The sequence below is a fragment of the Salmo salar genome, chromosome ssa19, assembly GCF_905237065.1.
Source record: "Salmo salar chromosome ssa19, Ssal_v3.1, whole genome shotgun sequence".
Taxonomy (NCBI): Eukaryota; Metazoa; Chordata; class Actinopteri; order Salmoniformes; family Salmonidae; genus Salmo; species Salmo salar.
Window position 1 is genome coordinate 30470889 of NC_059460.1, and position 25537 is coordinate 30496425.

General features: G+C 40.6%; 1 protein-coding gene and 1 long non-coding RNA gene across 5 annotated transcripts in view; both read left to right on the forward strand.

Moving 5' to 3' along the window:
- Nucleotides 1-9014: 9014 nt before the first annotated feature.
- On the forward strand, nucleotides 9015-12989 carry LOC106578670 (uncharacterized). The gene is made up of 4 exons (XR_001322498.2): nucleotides 9015-9049; nucleotides 9192-9313; nucleotides 11887-11979; nucleotides 12645-12989. It is a non-coding gene; the product is annotated as an uncharacterized lncRNA (long non-coding RNA).
- A 6378-nt stretch (nucleotides 12990-19367) lies between these two features.
- The window catches only part of LOC106578669 (nuclear receptor-binding protein 2), a 58139-nt gene continuing 51969 nt past the window's right edge, over nucleotides 19368-25537 (forward strand). For all 4 annotated transcript variants that reach the window (XM_045702203.1, XM_045702205.1, XM_045702202.1 and 1 more), the window contains exon 1: nucleotides 19368-19998. In XM_045702203.1, coding sequence (XP_045558159.1) covers nucleotides 19879-19998 — 120 coding nt within the window. In that variant the 5' untranslated portion in view covers nucleotides 19368-19878. The remainder of the gene's footprint in view (nucleotides 19999-25537) is intronic.

Below are 25537 nucleotides of genomic sequence, written 5' to 3' on the forward strand. Positions count from 1 at the left end.
TTTCTTACGGAAAGAAGTATGTTCAATAGGAAACTGATTTTTAGCAGGTCTACAGCTAAACTTTGTTAAAACAAGTCAAAATAAATTTCTATTGACTCCTCAGATACCCTAAAATGTAATCAAACTATAATATTTCTTACGGAAAGAAGTATGTTCAATAGGAAACTGATTTTTAGCAGGTGCGTCTTCATTGCACGCCCAAATACACATTTCCAAGACTGTGTCCTTCTACTAAAACTCATATTTCTTATTCGTTTTGGAAGTTACAAGCCTGAATCCTTGAACATAGACTGCTGACACCCTGTGGAAGCCATAGGATTTGCATCCTGGGAGCTAGAATTCAGTATGCCTCTATACTTTCCATTGTAAGAGCATGGGCTCTCTCAAAAAAAAATTCATGTAAGGTTTTTCTTTTGATTTTCTCCTACCATATCTATTGTGTTATAGTCTCCTACATTATTTTAACATTTCTACAAACTTCAAAGTGTTTTCTTTCCAACGGTACCAATTATACGCATATCCTGGCTTCAGGTCCTGAGCAACAGGCAGTTTACTTTGGGCACGTCAGTCAGGCAGAAATTGAGAAAAAGAGACCCTAGCCCTAAGAAGTAAACGGACCCTTCTCCTCCTGGCCACTTTCTTTTCCAACATTCTCGTTGCCAGTGACCAGAAATCCTGCAATAATGACATACAGACAAATAATGTTGTTGGTTTCACTCGGAACCTGCACTACTCTAATACCCACGTCTCGTGAATGCTTAAAAGTTTTCGACCATTAATCCAACTGTTTTGGAGATGCTGATTTATGTGTGATTACTGTCACTATAAGTTTGTCTTTACTCCCTTTTACAGCCTGTGTTCTGGTCGGCCTAAGACATTATTTGTCACTGCTGTCAGAATCTGTTGACTCAAAGACAAGCAGTGCTGACCAGATGCTTGAAACCTGATCTGCCTTGCACAACTCAGTGTGAGGATAGCTAAATTGGAGAACAGAGAAGCCACAGGTGGGGGTCACGTCTGACTTTTTCACCCGTGTCTCCAGCTCTACTTTGAAATGGTTCAAGACAGTGAATTTAAAATCTGTTTCATGTTCACATCCGGAAGAGCTGTACCATCCTTTTCCAGAGTGGTTTTCTCACTTAACAATAACATTACCTTAATGTCAAAAGTTGTTTAATATATATCTCTATGTTTATACAGTGGCTTGCGAAAGTATTCACGCCCATGGCATCTTTCCTATTTTGTTGCCTTACAACCTGGAATTAACATGGATATGTTGGGGGTTTGTAATCATTTGATTAACACAACATTCCTACCACTTTGAAGATGCAAAATATTTTTTATTGTGAAACAAACAAAAAATAAGACAAAAAAACTGAAAACTTGAGTGTGTATAACTCTTCACCCACCCAAAGTCAATACTTTGTAGAGCCACCTTTTGCAGCAATTACAGCTGCAAGTCTCTTGGGGTACATCTCTATAAGCTTGGCACATCCACTGGGATTTCTTCCCATTCTTCAAGGTAAAACTGCTCCAGCTCCTTCAAGTTGGATGGGTTCCGCTGGTGTACATCGATCTTTAAGTCATACCACAGATTCTCAATTGGATTGAGGTCTGGGCTTTGACTAAGTCATTCCAAGACATTTAAATGTTTCCCCTTAAACCACTCAAGTGTTGCTTTAGAAGTATGCATAGGGTCATTGTCCTGCTGGAAGGTGAACCTCCATCCCAGTCTCAAATCTCTGGAAGACTGAAACAGGTTTCCCTCAAGAATTTCCCTGTATTTAATGCCATCCATCTTTCCTTCAATTCTGACCAGTTTCCCAGTCCCTGCCAATGAAAAACATCTCCACAGCATGATGCTGCCACCACCATGCTTCACTGTGGGGATGGTGTTCTCAGGGTGATGAGAGGTGTTGGGTTTTCGCCAGACATAGCGTTTTCCTTGATGGACAAAAAGCTCAATTTTCTCATCTGACCAGAGTACCTTCTTCCATATGTTTGGGGAGTCTCCCACATGCCTTTTGGATAACACCAAACGTGTTTACTTATTTTTGTCTTTAAGCAATGGCTTTTTTTTCTGGCCACTCTTCCTTAAAACCCAGCTCTGTGGAGTGTACGGCTTAAAGTGATCCCATGGACAGATACTCCAATCTCTGCTGCGGAGCTTTGCAGCTCCTTCAGGGTTATATTTGGTCTCTTTGTTGCCTCTCTGATTAATGCCCTCCTTGCCTGGTCAGTGAGTTTTGGTGGATGGCCCTCTCTTGGCGGGTTTGTTGTGGTGCCATATTCTTTCCGTTTTTTAATAATGGATTTAATGGTGCTCCGTGGGATGTTAAAAGTTTCTGATATTTTTTTATAATCCAACCCTGATCTGTACTTCTCCACAACTTTGTCTCTGACCTGGAGAGCTCCTTGGTCTTCATGGTGCCGCTAGCTTGGTGATGCCCCTTGCTTAGTGGTGTTGCAGACTCTGGGGCCTTTCAGAACAGGTGTATATATACTGAGATCATGTGACACTTAAATAAAGTCCACCTGTGTGCAATCTTACTAATTATGTCACTTCTGTAGGTAATTGGTTGCACCAGATATTATTTAGGGCCTTCATCAGTTTTAATTGTATTTTTTTATTTTACTTTTTTTATTTCACTTCACCAATTTGGACTATTTTGTCCATTACATTAATTCCAAATAAAAATCAATTGAAATTACAGGTTGTATTGCAACAAAATAGGAAAAACGGCAAGGGGGATGAATACTATTGCAAGACACTGTATAGTTATTTAATCCCAATATATATATATATATATATATATATATATTTTTTTTTTATTACACCTTTTGAGGACTGAAAGCTCTTCTAGAACACAAATAGTTTTTGTAGGGCCTGGCTACCCATAACTTATGTTCACTCAAAGCTTGTTGAATACTTACAAGGATTACATTAACCACACGTGTAAAAATTGCTACTGCTAGCAACTCACTTCTATACAACAAGAAGGTTTCACCAAAAACAGAGGACTCCAACCTTTTAATAGAGTAAGGACTCCAACAATTTAATAGAGTAAGGACTCCAACCTTTAAATAGAGTAACAAAGGACTAAACTGTAATTTTACAAAGGACTTGAACACTTATACATCACAGATACATATCACTCATACATATCCTTTTAAAATGATATTGGTCTAGACTCATCCAGCAATTCTGCCATCAATCAGGAGATTAGGAGTTGACTCCCCAAAGTGGGTTACGCTCAGCCTTCTCTCTTTCTTCTGGATCAACACACAGTTGATACGTTTTCTTGTTGTTGTTCAGACCAATTAATCCGGGTCACGGCACCAAGTGTTAGCAATTTATGTTATTCTTCAATAAAAAAAAAATGCAAATCAGGGGGAGTAAAATAGCTTTATTCAGAGAGGACAAATCAAGATGTTATGCTGGGAGGTAGATGTTCAGATGTTCAGTCTCCCCTGTCCTCAGCTTTTCCCCACCGAACAAAGGAACAGGATGCCATTTATAACCCCCCAACCTAGCCTGGGGTTGACCAATCAGAAGTCCTTGCAGTACAACTTTGCCAATGGCCAAATAACAAATAATCTGCCTCCAACTCAATGTACAGACCAATGAAAACCTGGCACACGTAGCACACGTCGTTCTGAGTTCAGGAGTGACATTCCACAGATTCTGAACAGATGTTGAACTGAAACCCAACTCCTATTTACAATTTGCTATTGACCATTAATACTCTAGTTTTTAGTCCTCTCATCCTCTGTGTTGTGTATTTATCTTCAAAATATTCTTATACTAAAAACGCTGTCTGGGTGCTATTTGGATAAAATAAGCTGGGTATGATTTTTTTGTGAGGAATGTGTGACATTTCGAATATAATTCTAAAACTGAACCTTCTTGTCCTCTCTGTGGTATCCTCCCTTATTCCCTGACTATAAAACCACCCTATTCCCTCAGCTCAATGTTGCCTATTGTTCACTTACTAGTTTCATTGTCTTCTCGTCTCCTCCACAGCCACATCCAGCCTGTAAGTATCCCATTAATGATCAATGTTATGTTTCCAGCTATGTACTGTATCTGTCGCCTCCTTAGCTGTGACATGTTATTGGTCTTTGATTCCACTTGACATTGGTTCTCTCTGTCAGTAGATTCCTCTGACCATTGCATAGTTACAGGTATTAAAGAGACGAGGGAGGTTGTAAGAAAACAGTAAATTACTTGCATGTAAAAACTACTGTTAGGAGGGAACTAGACTTGAAATGGGCTGTGAGAAGTGTGCTCATTCTTCACTGTTTGAATTTTGGTAATTGTTTTTGGGGTTAAGAAAAAGCAATATGGAATGCTCCATATTCTCATTCTAACTACATCCTATGTCATTTCAGAATCATGTCCAGGAACTACATCTTCAAATATGATGAGATGCGTAAGGGAGACTACATGTGGTCCAATAACAAAGAGTGGAAGGCCTGCTTCCAGGTAAAGTATGTGTCTAGAACTTATATACAAAGCAGATTCTTAAAGTGTTCTTAGTCAGTGTAGATTTTCATGTTACAACATTCATTATCAACATTCAGGGGCCAAGCTCTGATCAATATAGCTCTACATTTCCATCTGTCTCCATAGGAGGATGGTAACTTTGTGATCTACGGCTGGAAGCCAATGTGGAACTCCGACATCACCTGCCAAAGAGATGCCCCCCGCCTGTACAGTGCAACTTTGTCATGTACAAGAGGGAGGACAAGGCCATGTGGCACACCAAAACTCAGGCCAACGTCTTCAAGATGTGCCGCATGTGGTTGAGGAACGACGGCAACCTGGGGATGGAGAAGGACGGAGAGGAGGTGTGGAACTCCGCCCAGAACAGGGGATCAAAGTGAAGCACTCTGTGGAGTAAAATAAACGTTATCAAATGTATCTGAAGTTTTGGTGTTCTATTCTTGTATCCATTATTGCTTTTTTATATTCAAGTCCTTGGACTTAAATGGTAAATATCATTCTGGGTATGAAAATCAGTATACAACTTACTATCATCTTTTTTTGCTAGTTTTAGAATGTAGATTTCCTTAGATTGAATGTTGCTTTGAAAATAGACCAATAGCCACACCAGAGAGAAAGGTTTTCTCCATCATGAAACACACTACCAGTTCGATCTGGGCTTGAACATAACTTTGAATCCACACCCATAGAGATTCTATAAATCATGAACCCTAGGATCCCTATTTTCAGTGCATCTGTTCAATTATATTTGGTCAATAAAACACACTGTCTTTTGTAGGCCAGTGAAAAGAAGTGCGCGATGCAAAACAGTATCAATTAGCACCGTATCTTAATGTGATCTCAGAGAACATTCAACCAACAACACAGCATTGTATCAATATATACACAAAGATGACACACATGCCACTGACTGAATACTCATGATGCCTTAGTTCAAGTGAACTGAACTCCCTTGATGCAAACAGCTGACTGACTCCCTTGATGCAAATCAGCTGACTGATATTTCTAAAACTTTCCACATACACATTCTTTGTACTGGGAACACATGTTCCTTGTACTGGGGAAATCCAAACCTCTTACAGACATATTTTTCACAGACAATATTTTCACTTCATATTGTCCGAGATAGTTCAATCATATCATGCACTTGCAGCTAAGGTTATTAGGGTAACATGCTTAACTCATAACTTAACAAGATATTGATATAAAGCTCAGTCATGCCACCTCATTTGACTGGCTTATGTATTTTCCTGACACACAGATGAAATAAAATCATGGCCATATATAGACTGGTTTACCTAACCTAAATCCAATATCTCACTCCAATAATTTCAATTGGGTCCATATGAGTTTTTCCTGACCAGACTCTGGGCCCTAGTTATAGCCTGTAACTAGGGTTAGAGTCAGGTCACATGGTCAGGGAAAATGTTGCCCATACTTGATGTCTTGTGAGACAAGATTAACTAGTCATCTCAAATGCAGAGAACTTGCCTATCAATTGTCACATTGAAAACAACATCCCTGTCCCAGACAACTGGTCAAGAAATGGAAGGCTAAGTAATATTTAACAGAGAGCTCTATATCTGAATGTAGGCATACATTTAAGATATACAATATACCACACCCTCATTCCATGAATTAAAATTGTACCTACCCATACCATCCCCCACTGTCACAGGACACCATCACCAACATACCACAAGGCAGCTCAACTTACCCTGCACTGGGTATGCTCAACTAACCCCATACCTGGGGTAAATTGTGCCAAGAGACCACTTTTTTGGACAAGCTATGTTTGGAAAACATATGTTTAAATGAATCTTTATCATTTCCAGGGTTACACAACCTTCTGAAATATATGTAGATATATTTGTTAGAAGGAATACTATATTTCCCTTGATGTAGTGATGCTAAATGTGTAACGGCTGTCGTAGAGAGGGGCCCAAGATGCAGCGTGGCACGTGTTCATGATTATTTATTTGAATCTAACAAACACTCGAACAAAAATAACAAAGGGAAACCAAAAGCGCACAGTTCTGTCAGGTACAGAAAACTAAACAGAAAACAACTACCCACAAACACAGGTGGAAAAAAAACCCTGCTTAAGTATGATCTCCAATTAGAGACAATGAGGACCAGCTGCCTCTAATTGGAGATCATCCCAACAAAAAAAACATAGAAAAAGAAAACTAGAACCTAAACATAGAAATACAAAACACCCCCTGTCACGCCCTGACCTACTCTATCATAGAAAATAACATCTTACAATGGTCAGGACGTGACAGAATGGCTCAACATACCCCCCTTTCCCCTACTATAGTTTACAACAGAATTCTATAGTAAACTGCAGTGTTTTTTTCATGTGGGGTCTTTTAAAGTGGTGCCTACAGTTGCGCTGAGCTCCACGCTGGGGTCTCTGTTGAGTAAGTTTGAGGGGTGAATGTAGCACATGTGGATGTGTGAAACTTACTCCTCAGCCTGAAATTTCCCCACTTGCGCTGACAAATAGCTAGCTTTTCATGTGGCGCGACTGGTAAGAGGCTTCGGGAGAGTGGTCAAGTGTGCTAGCAAAGCAGAGGTGCTGGGTTTGAGCCTTGGTGGGAGCCATATCAGGAGGAAGTGGTACTCGCTGAACAAGCAGCCTGATGGCCTTTACACCAGCATAATCCATCTATACTCTACATCATTTTATACATAAAGCTACTCAGGTCTACCGTAATTGAGTGAACATGGTGTCACATTTTGAAAACCTCTAAAACATACAGTGCAGTGAGTTAAAAGTTCACTCCACTAATAGATCTGTACAGTGGCTCTGTATTCACCAAGTTTATGGGCATCCTATGAATGAGGTCTTTCTTTTTAGTTATTTATTTAACCAGGCAAGTCAGTTAACAACAAATTCTTATTTACAATGACGGTGATGGGGGTCACCTTGGGGCCATGATAGGTTCTGCACCAAATGATTGATGTATTATAATAATTGATTATGCTTATGTTGTATTAATAGAAGGGGAAAGGCTATAAGACCCCTCCCCCACTACATTTATAGGGTCCTGGACCACAGATTAGCAACATATGCATTATGAGGTTTAATACTGGTCCACAGTTCTTTTCTAGTCTCTGCTTCTAATAAGAAACAGTCTGAGAGATGTGTGAGTTATTGCAGTTAAAACAGGGTGTCTGTGAGAAAGCGCCTCAAGGCTAAAAGAGATAGATAGACCCCTGCAGGGGAGTAAATAGATAAGAGACAAGTCAGACACACCACTGTAAGCCGTAAGGGAATGGAAAATTACTGCTGAGCCCTTAGAAAACACGGGACTATTGTTTTCTCCTGCAAGTTTGTATAACTGTATATGCATGGGCTTGGTCTCATAAGTAGAAGGTGTTGATGTAGGCAGTTACACCACTAGGGGTTGACTGCAAGTATATTAAAGCAACTTTGACCTGTTTTATTTTGCAGAACTTACTCTGAAACATACGTGCTGTGTTTCCGTTGTCAACTTCTGTCTGCAATTGCATTAATAAAGGTTTGATTGATTTACTTAAAGAAGATATTGTCTGATTGCTGATTTCACCAATAAGCCAATGATTGACAATGAACAAGGAACCTACCCCAACAACGACCTACCCCAGCCAAAACCTGGACGACGCTGGGCCAATTGTGTGCCGCCCTATGGGACTCCCAATCACGGCTGGTTGTGATACAGCCTGGAATTGATGCAGTGCCTTAGACCGCTGCGCCACTCGGGGGCCCTTATGTCACTCTGAGATGAATATCTGATCAACACAAGTCGAATCAGCATGTCCTTGTTTGCTGTGCCAGGTTTATGCCACTCAGACTATATTGTGTAATTCTGAGAAAGGTACAAACAAATTTTATCATCCTCCAGGTTACCATTTTGCACCTGAGTATTCATCACACATTGCCTTTCAGTGAGGAGGGATTGGACCAATGTGAAGCTTGGCATTATGGTTATAATTTTGTGAGGGGTCAGACTGGGAATTTAACCAGGAGGACTCCTACTCCATCGATAAGCACCATGGGATTTCTTTTTTAGACCATATGTAACAGGGTTGGTTATGTTTCCACTTGCCTCTAAAGAAATGTGTATTTAATGTTCAAGCATTCTTATTGGTTGGTTCAACTCTGATGACAATAAGATGTGTTGTGATTGGCCCCGCTTGCAGATAGGGGGAGATCGCGAACGTCAGGTCTTCCCAGTATGAAAATGTGATGCAAGAGGTAGGTGACGTTCTGAATACTGTTTTATATTTTATATTTTACAATGTGTACAAGTTTGCTGTACATTACTGATTTATACATGTGTGGGTATATGGTACCTGTTAGGGATTGAGGGGCTTTCTGGGATGTGCTTTGGCATATGATTGCTGTAAATAAGTGTTAGCTAGCATACACCGACGTAATGGTCACATAAGCCCACTGCTAACACAGTTGTCTTCATGCTACAGATTTTGCCATCGACAGCCATCAATATCGTTAAGCCCTGCACAACTAACGTGCTGTTTCCCATTTAACAACAGGTATTTACACATGTTATATTTTGTATTGTATTTTTGTATTTTGTTCACCCAGTATGAAAATGTGATGCAAGGGATTTTACCTTCGACAGCCATCAATATCGTTAAGCCCTGCACAACTAACGTCCCGTTTCCCATTTAACAGAAATAAATTATGCTCAACTGGGACCACTGGCTGATGTGATTTATTTGGACAAAACACAACGCAAGGAGAGTACGATTTACATCTGTCAGAACCTTGATTTAATATCACATCCAGAACGTACAGTAAGTTGTCCCTATAGCAACTATACCAAGGTAATGTGGTCATCATATACAGTACATAAGGTCTTTCCCCCAGCAGTTTCCCATCCAAGTACTGGGTGGTATACAGGGGTCAATGTTGAGAATTGGGTAATATTTTAGAAACGTTGATCAATGATATTATATGATCTAAAAGCACAACCAAATTCCAATGGAAAATCAATGTCAGATGTTTTATTTCGTTTTATTCACGTAAATGGGTTATCACTGCGCTTTCAACCATTTAAAAGCACAACAAAGTTAAAATGGGAATACAATGTCAGATATGTTGTTTATTTATACAACTTAATGTGTCATCACTGTGCTTCATCTATTACCACAACTAAATGACCTTGATCGCAGTTGAGATTACGTTAAAGTACATGGTGCAAGTGGTCAATGCGGGTTGAGATTCTGACCAGATTGTAATAGCAATTGTGAAAATTTCCACAGACCTGCGACCCTGAAGATGCACACTTTCTATGATTATAAAACCACATTTATTGTTACAGCAACCTCAAAATGTGTCAATGGATGGATGTGTAACTCATTTTAAGGTTGAATAAATACTTTTACATAAGTTTGTAAGATATCCTTAACATTAGGCTATTTACTGTCTTACAAAAGTAATTGAATTGTGTTTGGTTGTCAATGCAACCAAATATCAACATTTAAAGGAGATCTTCTGCTTGGATAGCTCCATCTGTGCCACTGAGGTCTGGCTTTAATTCCAGTTTGTCTGCAAATGTATAACTGATGTGTTGGATTCACGTCTCCATTTCAACCAAAGATCTAAGTAAAAGAATAGCACTAAATCAAATCAAACTTTAAATGCACTTTATTTACAGTTTGACTTGATTTAATCCTATTATTTAAATTTGGTTTTTGGTTGAGATGTGATTCCAACATATCATGATTACCTTGTAGATTCCATTTGAAATCAACAGTGGTGGGAAAAGTACCCAATTGTCATACTTGAGTAAAAGTAAAGATGCCTTCATAGAAAATGACTTAAGTGAAAGTCACCCAGTAAAATCCTACTTGAGTAAAATTCAAAAAGTATTTGGTTTTAGATATACTAATGTATCAAAAGTAAATGTAACTGCTAAAATATACTTAAGTATAAAAAGTAAACGCATAAATCATTACAAATTCCTTATATTAAGCAAACCAGACAGCACCATTTTCTTGTTTTTTAAATTTACGGATGGCCAGGGGCACGCTCCCACACAAACATCATTTACAAACGAAGCATGTGTTTAGTGAGTCCGTCAGATCAGAGGAAGTAAGGATGACCAGGGATGTTCTCTTGATAGGTGTGTGAATTAGACCATTTTCCTGTCCTGCTAAGCATTCATCATGTAATGAATACTTTTGGGTGTCAGGGAAAATGTATGGAGTAAAAAGTACATAATATTCTTTAGGAATGTAGTGAAGTAAAAGTATATAAATAGTAAAGTAGTACTTAAGTAGTATTTTTACTTAAGTACTTTACACCACTGGAAATCAACCAAAGCTTGAAACCAGGATAGCCCTATATGTATTGTCTATTTTTTGTTGAAGCTTGGGCTGAATTGAAACAATAGCTGTTGATGACTTAGCATCATTGATTATATATTACTGATAAAATATGGTTACATTTCATTTGATTTGTTGAAAGTACCCTTTGGAATGACTTCGATAGCAACAGTGAATCTATTAAGTGGAGATTTCGCAACAATTATTCTCACGATAGCACATTGGTAATAGTCAGTGACAAGTATCAAAGCTAAGCAGCATTGGGTTTGGCTAAAATCCTGAATGGATAGTTATAGATAGATCAACTCTCCAGTAGAAGCAGCTGCCCAGCCTATTATTTTTGTTTTCTTATAGTGGATATTACCTATACAAGGATTGTCTATGTTGAAAATTGGTTACTGTCAGACTGGGTGCGCAACTGGTCAACTGGAGTCAGGTGCAGGAGAGCAGAGATGAGTGAACAGGCACACTTTAATTGGCAGAAGCAAATCAGTCGGACGCAACAGCATCACAACACTCCAGTCAAAGGCAAAAGCGAATAGCGCACTATTCACACAAAAAATGTACAACAATACAATACCACGGGTTCAAAACAATACCCAGAAAAAAACAGCCTGCCGCGTCACACAATAAACGTAACGAACAATACCACACACAGACATGGGGGGAACAGAGGATAATATACATGTAGAGTGACGAGGGGATGTAAACCAGGTGTGCGGGAAAACAAGACAAAACAAATGGAAAATGAAAGGTGAAGCGGCGATGGCTAGAAGACCGGTGACGTCGACCGCCGAGTGCCGCCCGAACAAGGAGAGGAGCCGACTTCGGCGGGAGTCGTGACAGTTACCTTAATGACATTATCCTGCGATTGAAATTTTGCCCACAAAACAACAGTTGATGACTTTTTTCAAATCCAATGTATTTTCAAGGTAGATTCCACGTCACAATAAGTTGAGAAATTACTTTGAAACAACGTTGATTTAACTAGTTTGTGCCCAGCGGGTTGTTTTAAATCTCTGCTGAACTTCTAATTTCAGAGTCATGAGCAGAAACTACATGTCCAAGTATGATGAGATGCATAGGGAGACTACCTTATGTCCAACAACCACAAGTGGAAAGCTTGCTTCCAGGTATGTGTCTAGAACTTGAAAAATACTATGGGACTACTTGAAAGTGTTATTTTTGGAGTCCATAGAAGACTTCCCATGACCAGTTGTCTAAAGTACTAAAGTAAAAAAAAGTACTTACCAGAAAGTACTACTTATAGTTTTTCTTGGTATTTGTTCTTTACTATTTATATTTTTGCTACTTTTACTTTTACTTCACTACATTCCGAAAGATTTTTTTTTAAACATTTTACTCCTTACATTTTCCCTGACACCCAAAAGTACTCGTTACATTAAAACAGGAAAATTGTCCAGTTCACACAATTATCAAGAGAACATCCATGGTCATCCCTACTGCTTCTGATCTGGCAGACTCACTAATCACAAATGCTTCGTTTGTAACTTATGTCTGAGTTTTGGAGTGTGCACCTGGATATCTGTTAAAAAGAAAATATACTAGAAAATGGTGCCGTCTGGTTTGCTTAATATACAGAATTAGAAATTATTTATACTTTTACTTTTGATCTTAAGTATATTTAAAACCAAATACTTTAACTTTTACTCAAATATTATTTTGCTGGGTGACTTTCACTTTTAGTTGAGTCATTTTCTATTAAGATCTTTACTTTTCCTCAAGTATGACAATTGAGTACTTTTTCCACTAACTGCCCATGACTTTGGAACTGGAGAGTTAAATTAATGAAACTCTGACACCGCTGGCCAGCGCGACGCCTATCGCAAGACGACTGCAACTTTGTAATGTACAAGAAGGACAACAAGATGATATGGCAGACCAAGTGCCCGGCGTCTGGTGGCTGTGTAATGATGTGCCGCATGTGGCTGTGTAATGATGGCACCATGGTGGTGGAGAGGAGGTGTGGTCCTCTGCTCAGTCTAAGGGATTCAAGCAGTGAGCAGAGCACCTGCATCTCTACCGGGGATAAGTTCATGTTGATAATACCCACACTTTCCATCTGTGTTGTATGACTGTCTTCCTTGACCTATGTTCAATAAAGAGCATGGTAAAAATAAAAGATCTGTTGTCTTCTGATTGTATTTTTCTTGCATTATCCTGATCTATCTATCAATGAAAAGGAATAGGGGTAACATCATTCAGAACAACCAGAAATGATCATAGAATTTTGAAGTATCGTCTTGCCATGAATGTGAGGAGAAAACAATATGGCATCTATTGAGCACATTGGGGAATCTGAGAGCTGTGAACACATCAGAATCTGGCAGATAAGAATAATGAATAATTGTTTCAATGAGCAGATATTTTTAGCACAGTGCATAGCGCACAAAACAGTTGAATAGCTCTGTTGAAATGTAGAGGCTGAGGTTCATTCTGTTGGCAGCCCCTCCTCTTGGTTACCACAGGCCTCTCTGAAGTGCCATTCTTAACGAGCCAGACACATGGCTCGTCTAGACACCACATTGTCCCTGTCCTTTCTCGTGCCAAGAGTAGCCTAAATCTCATTAGCAATGGGAGGGGTTGGCAGAGTGCTGGCTCAAAGGCTCTCCTCACCTATTGTGCACCAAAAAAAAAGTGCAAGACTCTGTGATTATAGAGGTGAATGGGTTTATATCTGGGAATATTTATAAGACATGATTGGTCTTCTTGGTCTTCAACAAATGATCATTGGAAGACATCAAATGAGGTCAAGTGTTGTGGGGATACTTTTGGGCTTAATGTGAGTTAAATCGATCATGACTCAGTGCCTGTTGCCTACAGTAGATTAATCACTTTTTTTTTTATTGGATCTCTACATTTTTTTTTACAAAATTCTGCCAAAATGTCCACTAGATGGGGGACAACGCTTTTAATAGTGACACCTGTTTTCGTGATATGTCCAATTTCATCTGACGCACAGTTGTAGTAAGAGTTTTGGCTCCTGCCTGACTATTGTTCGTGTCACACCTTGATCTGTTTCACCTGTCTTTGTGCTTGTCTCCACCCCCCTCCAGGTGTCACCCATCTTCCCCATTATCCCCTGTGTAGTTCTACCTGTGTTCTCTGTTTGTCTGTTGCCAATTCATTTTATTTGTGAAACCTACCAGCGTTTGTTTCCCTGCTCCTGTCTGTTTCTTGCTCCTGTTTCCTAGTCCTTCCTGGTTTTGACCCTTCTGCCTGCCCTGACCCTGAGCCTGTCTGCTGTTCTATACCTTGTCCCACCTCACTGGATTATGGACCCCTGCCTTCCCTGACCCTGAGACTGCCTGCCAGTTCTAGACACTTTGCACCTTCTCTGGATAACTGACCCCTGCCTGCCTTTGACCTGTCGTTTGCCTGCCCCTGTATTAGAAATAAACATTTGTTTAGGCACTACAATGAACATTGTCCAGAGTGTGTCAAAGACTCTGTCCAGTTCTGGAAATAACTGCCCAGGCAAGCAGATTTACATCGATTAATTTTCCATTATTGTTTTTTTCTTTCTTCCCCTGAGCTTCTTATAAAGTCTGAAAGGACGAAGGATGAAACTACATTTCCAAAAGACAAACACACACTCTGGCCTACTTGGCTGTCAGAATCTCCCTTGTATAATTAGTGTCATGACCAAAGTTACAGCCATTTCCCATTTTCTATACTCAATGACAGCATGGCTTCGTTTGAGAGACATCTGATTTACTAAAAACCCATCATATGATGTGAATAAATTGTTTTTCTTCTTTGATCTCAAGTTCAATGGCAGGCAGATGCAGTTGGGAGGTTTTGAAGGAATCTATAGTGGATAGTGATCGCTATCCTATCATGTGTACTGTAGGATTGAGGGTGGTAGAATCAGTAGGAAATGGATTGAGGAGATTGATATTTGGGAAAGTGGAGTGGGGTCAGTTTCAGGAGTTGAGTGAACAGGAGCTGTCTCAGGTTGATCACAATTCAGATATAGAAACAGTGAATGATGGAGTAAGAGGAGCAATAGTAGGATAACACAGTCCCCTGGTAGAGTGAAGAGTGTAGAGAAGGAGTGAAGTGTAGGAACAGGGCATTCAGAATGTTGAAAAGGTCCCATAATTACCAGTTACCTGATTCAGTGTAAACAAGCACAAGCAGTAGTAAGAAGGATCATTAGGACAGCTAAGAGGGAGTATTGGTGCCGGTTCTGTGGAAACATAGCCAGGACCACTCCTGTGGGAGAGGACTGGGGGATAATTAAGAGGTTGAGTGGGGTTAAAAGAGATTGGGATCTCCCAGTGCCTAAAAGTGGGGAGATTGTTGCAGTGAGAGATATGGAGAAGGCAGATATGTTAGCACAGGCATTGTGAAGGTGCACAGCTCAAATAATCTGACAGAAGAGGGGCAGCATGGGAGAGAGAGGGTCAGAGGAGAACATCTGGGGGTCCTGGATCAGAGAGAGATGGTGGGGGATCCATTGAATGCCCCTTTTACGTTGGCTGAGATGAAGAGAGCATTAGCTAAAGCTGGGGTAACATTTCCTGGGAAGGATGAGATGTGTTACATCATGATGGCTCATCTCAGTGACACTGCAATGGGGAAAGTATTGGGCCTTTATAATAAGGTGTGGCAGGAAGGGAAACTGCCTGGAAGTTGAAGCAGGAGGTAGTGGTGCCAATACGGAAACCAGGGAAAGACCCTACTAGTCCTTCAAGCTATAGTCCGATAGCGTTGACATCTTACGTATGGAAAGGATGATAATGGAAAGGCTGACGTACTTTCTGGAGAGTAGAGGACTAATGTCACCAGATCAAAGTGGGTTCAGGAAAGGCAAGGGAAAGATGAATCCTGTACTGTGCCTTGAGTCAGTCATACAGAAGGCACAGGCAAATAAGGTAGCAGTTTTCTTTGATGTAGACAAGGCTTATGATATTTTTATTTTACCTTAATTTAACTAGGCAAGTCAGTTAAGAAAAAAATATTATTTTCAATGACGGCCTAGGAACAGTGGGTTAACTGCCTTGTTCAGCGGCAGAACGACAGATTTTTACCTTGTCAGCTCGGGGATTCAATCTTGCAACCTTTCGGTTACCAGTCCAACGCTCTAACAACTAGGCTACCTGCCGCCCCATGATGTGGAAGGAAGGCCTACTTATCAAGCTGGATAACATGGGGGTTGGAGGAATGTTTTTTTAACTGGATAAAGGATTATCTTTTTGGGCAATCAATACAAGTGAGGGTGGGGAGCTCTATGCCAGAAAGCTATGACGTAGATAATGGTACCCCCCAAGGAAGTGTCATCAGTCATTTGTTGTTCTCCATTGTGATTGACGATGTATTCTCCCAGGTAAGACCTGATATTGGGAGGTCATGGTTTGCAGATGATGGGGCACTGTGGAAGAGAGGGAGAAATATTACCCATACAGCCAGAAGAGTTCAAGAAGCGATTAGTGAAGTTGAGCAGTGGTCCATCAGGTGGGGCTTCAAGTTTTCTTTTTGTGCTTTTTTTCTAGAAGGAAGGTTGGGGTGGAAATATACCTGAAGCTGTATGGAAGGCGTCTGGAGGGGGGGGAGGGTTTAGGTTCCTGGGGGTCTGGTTTGACACTCAAATGACATGGGTGGAGCATATTAACAGAGTAGTTGAAAAAAGACAATATTGAATGTGATGCGTTGCTTGTCAGGAATGGAGTGGGAGGGCAGATATGAGAGGCGTTGTATACAGCACCAGTCAAAAGTTTGGACACCACTACTCATTCAAGGGTTTTTCTTTATTTTTACTATTTTCTACATTTTAGAATAATAGTGAAGACATCAAAACTATGAAACAACACATATGGAATCATATAGTAACCAAAAAAATGTCAAACAAATCAAAATATATAAATATTTGAGATTCTTCAAAGTTGCCACCCTTTGTCTTGATGACAGCTTTGCTCACTCTTGGCATTCTGTCAACCAGCTTCACCTGGAATGCTTTCCAACAGTCTTGAATGAGTTCCCACATATGCTGAGCACTTGTTGGCTGCTTTTCCTTCAATCTGCGGTCCAACTCATCCCAAACCATCTTAATTGTGTCGAGGTCGGGTGATTGTGGAGGCCAGGTCATCTGATGCAGCACTCCATCACTCCCCTTCTTGGTCAAATAGCCCTTACACAGGCTGAAGATGTGTTGGGTTGTTGTCCTGTTGAAAAACAAATGATAATCCCACTAAGTGCAAACCAGATGGGATGACGTATCGCTGTAGAATGCTGTGGTAGCCAGGCTGGTTAAGTGTGCCTTGAATTCTAAATAAAACCACAGACAGTTTCACCAGCAAAGCACCACCACACCGTCACACCTCCTCCACCATGCTTCACGGTGGGAACCACACATGTGGAGCTCATCCGTTCACCTACTCTGCGTCTCACAAAGACACGGCGGACAGATTTCCACCAGTCTAATGTCCATTGCTCATGTTTCTTGGCCCAAGCAAGTCTCTTCTTCTTATTGGTGTCCTTTAGTAGTGGTTTCTTTGCAGCAATTCGATTCACACAGTCTCCTCTGAACAGTTGATGTTGAGATGTTTCTGTTACTTGAACTCTGTGAAGCATTTATTTGGGCTGCAATTTCTGAGGCTAGTAAGTCTAATGAATTTATCATCTGCAGCAGAGGTAACTCTGAGTCTTCCGTTCCTGTGGCGGTCCTCATGAGCGACAGTTTCATCATAACGCTTGATGGTTTTTGCGACTGCACTTGAAGAAACTTTCAAAGTTCTTTAAATGTTCCGTATTGACTGACCTTCATGTCTTAAAGTAATGATGGACTGTTGTTTCTCTTTGCTTATTTGAGCTGTTCTTGCCATAATATGGACTTGGTCTTTTACCAAATAGTACCATCTTCTGTATACCACCTTTACCTTGTCACAACACAACTGATTGGCTCAAACGCATTAAGAGGTAAAGCAATTCCACCAATTAACTTTTAACAAGGCATACCTGTTAATTGAAATGCATTCCAGGTGACTACCTCATGAAGCTGGTTGAGAGAATGCCAAGAGTGTGCAAAGTTGTCATCAAGGCAAAGGGTGGCTACTTTGAAGAATCTCAAATATAAAATATATTTTGATTTGTTTAACACTTTTTTGGTTACTACATGATACCATATGTGTGATTTCATAGTTCTGATGTCTTCACTAGTATTCTACATTGTAGAAAATAGTAAAAATAAAGAAAAAACCTTGAATGAGTAGGTGTGTCCAAACTTTTGACTGGTACTGTATATAGCGCTGTTAATGTCATCACCGGTTTATGGAAGTTTAGGATATGGACCAGCAGCTCAGACATCTTTTAAAAAAAAGCTAGATGTAATCCAGGCCCTGAGAATATGTTGGGGAGCACTCAGGACCTACAGGGTAGAGTTGGTAGAGATGCCGTTAAAGTTAAGATGACAACAGCTAGCCATTGCATATTGGGTAAATCTACCAGGACATAAGGTTACACATCCTACAAAAAAGGTGCTCCTAGAGGGCTGGGAACATAAACTAAATCTGAATACAAGCATTGGGTGGATAGGCAATTGCATGGCGAGAGAGATGGGGTTGTTTGGGAGGGAGTTTAGCCCCTCTGTGGTTCTAGATCTAGGCTTGCTTGAGAGGGTAAGCGATGTTGCGGAAGGAGTAGATTCAGTTGTAAGTGAACATTTAAGAACACAATACTATGCTTTCTTGAATATATTCACAGATGGATCTAAGGACCTTAAAACAGGGAGGACAGGAGCAGCTTTTAGTGTTCCTGAATTTAAGGTGGCAGTGACAAAAAGAGCAACGGATCATTTATCTGTTTACACAATGAAGTTGTTGGGCATACTATTGGCTGCAGAGTGGGTGGAGGAGGTGAGGCCAGACAGAGTAGTCATCTGCTCTGACTCTTGTGCAGCACTGATGATCTTAAATAAATGTATGTCTCAGAGCAGACAGGATGTATTGTATGAGGTTTTGCAGTGCATGTATGGGGTGAAACAGATGGTGGTATTTATGATGTTCCTCTGGGTACCAGCTCATGTGGGAGTAGAGGGGAACGAGGATGTGGGTGTTATCGCCAAGCAGGCTCTTAAACATCCTAATGTTGAGATAGAATTGTCAATCAGTAAAGCAGAAGCCAGAGGGTTAATAAGAACAGTGGTTAAAAACAAATGGCAAGAGTTGTGGAACAGGGAGAGAAAGGGAAGACACCTGTAAGATCATTGTCAGGAGGCGATGGAGACAGTGGAACATGTTCTAATTCAGTGCCAGAAATATGTGAGGGAAAGAGAGCGATTGTTATTAGATTTGAGGAGTAATGGGGTTGAAAAGCCAGGATTAAGTGAACTCCCCGGGAAATCTTCGGAAGATGTAGTATTTAATTATGTATTTTATTTTCTTCGGGAGATTTGATTATTGGGGAGGATTTAGACCTTCACTGTCTGTGGTCCACACTCCAGTCCAGCTGGTGGCGATAATTCCACTTAAAGTTGGTTGCCAACCGCCATATAAAACTCACAGAAGAAGAAGCGAATTAACCAACAACAACAACAATGACGCATGGTGTTAGGAGATGTAAAAAAAGATATACTTTATACCGTCAACGGGAGAGATAATTAACGAAACAAAAGGAGGCAACGGAAAAACAACTTTTTTACTATCATTTTTTCCCCATACACATGATTTTGCTCTTCATCTGTGAATACGGATAGTAGGAGCAACATTTCGCAATCTATTTTGCATGCAGTTGAGCGCGCAAACTGGACTATAATATTTTTCCTCGGTTAACCTGTGAACACGACTGTTATATCATTTATTGAAGCTTTTTATTTTAACTGTATCAGGCGTACATTTTGAAGGTGTTTTATGAAACCTTTATTTTTGACTGCTACGGTTTACCCCTGTGCTCACAGCAAGATGTGTTGAGCTCTTTACTATAGCTGTGTCGTCGGGGATTGTAGACTGCATAGACATTTGCGCTACATTCGAGTGAAACCAACTGGGAAATACCAATAAACACGGAATACAATGACTATGTCTGTCCCGGAGAGCAATTCAGGGTCCGAGGGGAAGGAGGAGGAGAGTGAAGATGAGAGTGAAATCCTGGAGGAAAGCCCATGCGGTCGCTGGCAAAAGCGAAAAGAGCAGGTTGGTCTATCTATTTGGTTGCTCCTGTGGCAGTGATTCAACTTGTGGGATACACATATTGACAGTTATAGGGGAGACAAGAAAAACATCCTTCTGTTTGGAGCATGATTTCCTGGATCATGATTTCCTGGATCATGATTGCCTGATAGGCCTATAGTGTTCGTCGTAACGAATCTAATAATCCTTGGGGTTGGATGGTGATGCCAGTCAGATGGTGCCTTCCCGTCTGTACTCTGTAATGTAGCAGCAGGTGCAACCGATACATTCCATAGTAGTGGCAGGCAACTATATTCAGCAGCGGCCTTATTTTTTGTAGTAATGGACGGTCAGGGGCCAGAACATAACCACAATGCCTAGTCTACTCCACCCATGCTGTACCAAGGATTTCCAGCACACAGCTTTAACCAACTACTGTAGGTATGTTGGTCTATTGTACTTTAAACAATGTGTATGCGGGTTGCTTAGGATTCAAACCTGGGTCAGTAGGTGCCCAACATAACACCTGGTGGCAGTGTGTTGGACACAGTCACTCTTATATAGAGGACTATAGAGCCTGTCTGCCTTCCTGATTTCTGTAACCGTTAGCTTACCTGTGTAATATTGACTTGTTTTGCAAACATGGTCCTGTTTTATTAATTGCTGTGCTGATCAATGGGCAGTTTATTAACTCCGTCAAATTAATATGTAGCTTAACATTCTATGTATTTGTATTTATTTTTTAGTAAAGATGGTGACGCTACAATAATACACATTTACTGTAGGCCATATCTAAAAATACATACAACCTAATGATCTATACACTGTATACATAACATTAGGAACACCTTTCTATGACAGACTGATCAGATGAATCGAGGTGAAGCTATGATCCCTTATTGATGTCACTTGTTAAATCCACTTCAATCAGTGTAGATGAAGGGGAGGAGACAGGTTAAATAAGTATTTTTAAGCCTTGAGACATGGATTGTGTATGTTTGCCATTCAGAGTGTGAATGGGCAAAACAAAATATTTAAGTGTCTTTGAATGGGGTATGGTAGTAGGTGCCAGGCACACCAGTTTGAGTGTGTTTCAGTGCTGCTGGTTTCCCGTGTGTATCAAGAATGGTCAACCATCCAAAGGACATCCAGCCAACTTGACACAACTGTGGGAAGCATTGGAGCCAACATGGGCCAGCATCCCTGGGGAACACTTTCGACACCGTGAAGAATCCATGTCCCGATGAATTGAGGCTGTTCTGAGGGCAAAAGGGGGTGCAACTCAATATTAGGAAGGTGTATCTAATGTTTTTTGTGTGTGTGTGTGTGTGTGTGTGTGTGTGTGTGTGTGTGTGTGTGTCTGTACACAAGTATACACATGCATAGAACAAAAATATGAATGCACATTTTTTTGGTACTTTTTACCCGTTCTTTCCCCCCTAATTTCGTGAAATCCAATTGGTAGTTAAAGTCTTGTCCCATCGCTGCAACTCTCATACGGATTTGGGAGAGGTGATGGTCGAGAGCCATGCATCCTCTGAAACACGACCCCGCCAAGCTGCACTGCTTCTTGACACTGATCGCTTAACCTGGGAGGCCAGCCGCACCAATGTGTCGGAGGAAACACTGTACAGCTGCCAACCGAAGTCAGCGTGCATGCGCCCGGCTGCCACAAGGAGTCGCTAGAGCGCGATGGGACAAGGACATCCCAGCCGGCCAAACCCTCCTCTAACCCGGGCGACGCTGGGCCAATTTATCAACCCTGGTATTTCTTTATACAACTTTTCAAATATACACAACCGGCAGTTTATGGTCTAGTTATCTGTATACTCACCACCACTGCACTGGGGATCAACGAACTCCAACCACCTGTTCTGCATGATTGGATCTTTTGCCAGGGCATGCAAACCATAGTTGGTCAATCCTTATAGGGCCGCGATCTTTTGCATTGAGGGCGATGAAACAATGGAGCCCCATTCAGCGACGGGAAGTGAATTAGAAGGGGCGATTTGCACTTGGAGTTTGGCAAAGGGGGGCATGATTTTTAAGGACATAATTGTAATCCAAACCCAACCTTCATTTACTCGTTGTGACTTACTGATGTTCCAAACTCCGTTTTAGACAAGACTGACTTTATGAACAAAATGTGCTTATTTACACTTTGTAGTCAATTGACATTAGAATGAATGCTTCTGACTCATATTGATGCCCCACAGGCCTGTTTTTAAAAGGGATTAGTTGGTTTTAATGGCCTGTCTCTAGTTAAAGGTGCATTATACAACATTTCCACATGCAAAGCCTGATTAAAACAACATTTGCGACCAAAAGTCTGTCATTGGCAGTGCTATTGTAACCTCTAATTTGACCTCTGCCAAAAGGTTGGGGCCTTAATGGCACAGGTGGTGTGCTTGCTTAACTGCAAGGGTTGCTGGTTTAAACCCTGGTCTTCTAGCTGTTGCCCTCTAATAGCTCAAGTCAGTTTTGAATTAACTATAGTCAAAAATAATTGTCTGCTGTTTTTAGAAGATGAATAGGTCAATTGATTGTGACAGTCTTACATTGTAAAATATGACTCAATTCCCATTGAATGCAAAGTAAAAGAAAACTGTTTAAAGTCATTGACTTTTGAAGGTCGTATAACTCAGCAATAGAGACTGAACTAAGATATCCCCATGTACACTAGATCCACGTCTTTCTTGTGCCTTTTACATCTTGTTTCTAACCTAAAGCGTTCCGCGCCATTAGAAGAGTTGTTGACAAATATCCAACACATGGCCAAGTTATCCGTTTGGCACTGTTGGTCAGCACACATTTGGATTAAAATGTCCAGAAGACAGGAGGAGCGTACTAGAATGTATTATGGCTGTTAGAAACTGGTGAGTTTTTCTGATGCTAGCAAGCATGCATTTGCACACAGGATTCAGTGCAGAGGTGCTGTTTGTTTACATGTAACTTTAAATAGCAATTTGTTTTCTCAGCAGTTTGAGTTGTGTTCTGTCTGACAGTGAAATGTGGCTAGCTCTTACCATAGCTTGGACTACTGAGTAGCTAGCTGGCTAGTGTTGCAGAAGCCCATTGCATGCATTGTAAGGTAGCAGCGTGACAATTTGACCAAAGTGCAGTGTGTCCCACAAAATGTGTGTGTGTGTGTGTGTGTGTGTGTGTGTGCAATGAAAATTGGTGGTCAGCTAGCTAGAAGGGTGTCTTTAGTCGCAAAACTTAACGTTATTTTCCAGTCCATTTAATTGTTGAGCTTGAGGTGATTTCATCCTCTAACCGTTGGGGGAAAATGAGCTAACTACCATTCAGCTGATTGGTGTTAGCTAGCTACAGAGGCTAGCTGCTGGACTTTGGGCAAGCAAGCTCATGTTAGCTAGCTACCTACGTAGTTAATGAAAATATCTGTTTGCATTCATGAATAACGCCATATAGCTAGCTAGCTAGCTACAGTAGCCTAGGTTTGTTTGCATACACTTATTATGCCTGGCAGCCTGGTGCAAACAGCTGTACTGTTGCGCAGCAACTGAGTTTCTAGTCCCGGTTTTAGAACTCTGAGCTCCGGCTAAAAAAAGATGTTAGCATTGTCAGAAATGCTACAAAAGGTAGCAAGCACATCGTTGGTTCTTAAGACAGAAATGAGCACTTGAGAGCAATACATTATAAGTGTAATCAAAACTGTTGCACCAACAAACTTATGCAGTCTGAAAGGTGGCAAGTCTAATGGTCACTTTATGGACGCTTTAATCTTGTTCTTATTCAACACGTAGATATTGAGCTAGGTTGGGGCAAGACATTTTCTTTTTTCTAATGTTAAGGACCCAGTATGTGGTTCTCGTTAACGGCCGGACTGCTCATGACAGAGGCAGGGAGTGTGTTGTGTACCTCCAATCAAGGGTATTTGTGAATTATCATCGACATTGGTGTCATATTGGCTTAGTTATGATGGTAGGGAGATTTTCATTGAACTTTGTGCATCAATCAATCCCCATTTATTTTAACCGGTGCGACAATAATCATTTGTGCACTGTGCACCTGCCAACTCTCCTGCAATTCAAAGTTCAATGCCAACTCTTTCAATTCCGGAAAAAACTTCAGAGCCAACAAGACAGCACACCTCTGTCTTACTAAATGTAGCCCATGTATCTGATGCTGTCTGGCCAAAAGAAGAGTAAACCCTTTTTGGCCAGACAGCATCAAATACATGGGCTACATATACATGTCCTCTGCCTCAACGACGATGGCAGTATTATCAGCAGTACCTGTCTTTTTACTAAAGAAATGCATTAACTTAGGACATTTTTCAGTTAAAATTAAATCTAGTTTATTTTTCCTTTTCTCTGCCCCGCTTTGAAAGCGCCTCACTGCTGCAACTTAATTTCAATAAAAGTCACGTTTCCAATCCTATCGCTCGAAACAATGCATGGTAACTCTGTCAGGGTGGAATATTCCATTATTGTGAACCAGTCGGTGGGTGATTAATGACACTTCTTTCTACTATTATGAGAAACTTGGATCATATCATAACACATTTATTACACATCTATAAGCATTTCATGAATGTGGTTTAAAAGGTCCCAACCGCATTATTAAAGGTTAATGAAAAATATCCACAGCATATCTATAGCACATTGATGTCATGCTATGCAAGAGCTCATATTTAGATATCTTGATAGATGCATCATTATAATGACAGCGTAGTGTCATCATTATGGCTGTTCTCAAAAGTGTGCTTCTGCCATACAAGTGTTAGTAAATATGCCAAAAGGCCAAATGACATTTAGAAAATCATGCTGATATTAGCCCCATTCTCCCCACCGGCCGGTATAGGCCCGTGACTTACCTTATTCTTCTTCTCTCTGAGGTCAATGGTGCATGAAGATCACCACAGGGTTGAATCCTCAGGGTAAATCTTGTTGAATAAAATCGTGTAGTTGAGGGTCATCGACTCATTTGTAACTCATTAACAGCCCTCCTCCATATCACAATTAGGCCTAAGTTGGGTCTATGTATCTGAAGGGCTTACCGGGAAAAACTTTAAAAATGACTAATTTGAGGTAGAAAGTTAGAGCACACAACAACAAAGTAGAGATTGGTTTATTTTATCTCACTTTAATCCATTGGACAGGATGCGAACAGGTGACTTGACATTGAATATCCCTTTGAGCATGGTGAAGTTATTAATTACACTGGATGGTGTATCTATACACCCAGTCACTACAAAGATGCAGGCGTTATTTCTAACTCAGTTGCCAGAGAGGAAGGAAACCCCTGAGGGATTTCACCATGGGGCCAATGTTACACAGTTACAGAGTTTAATGGCTGTGATAGAAGAAAGTGAGGATGGATCAACAACACTGTAGTTACTCCACAATACTAACCTAATTGACAAGGGTGAAAATAAGGAAGCCTGTACAGAATAAAAATATTCCAAAACATGCATCTTGTTTGCAACAAGGCACTAATGTAATACTGCAAAAAATGTGTCAAAGCAATTCACTTTTTGTCCTGAATACAAAGTGTTTTGTTTGGGGCAAATCCAATATAACACATTACTAAGTACCAC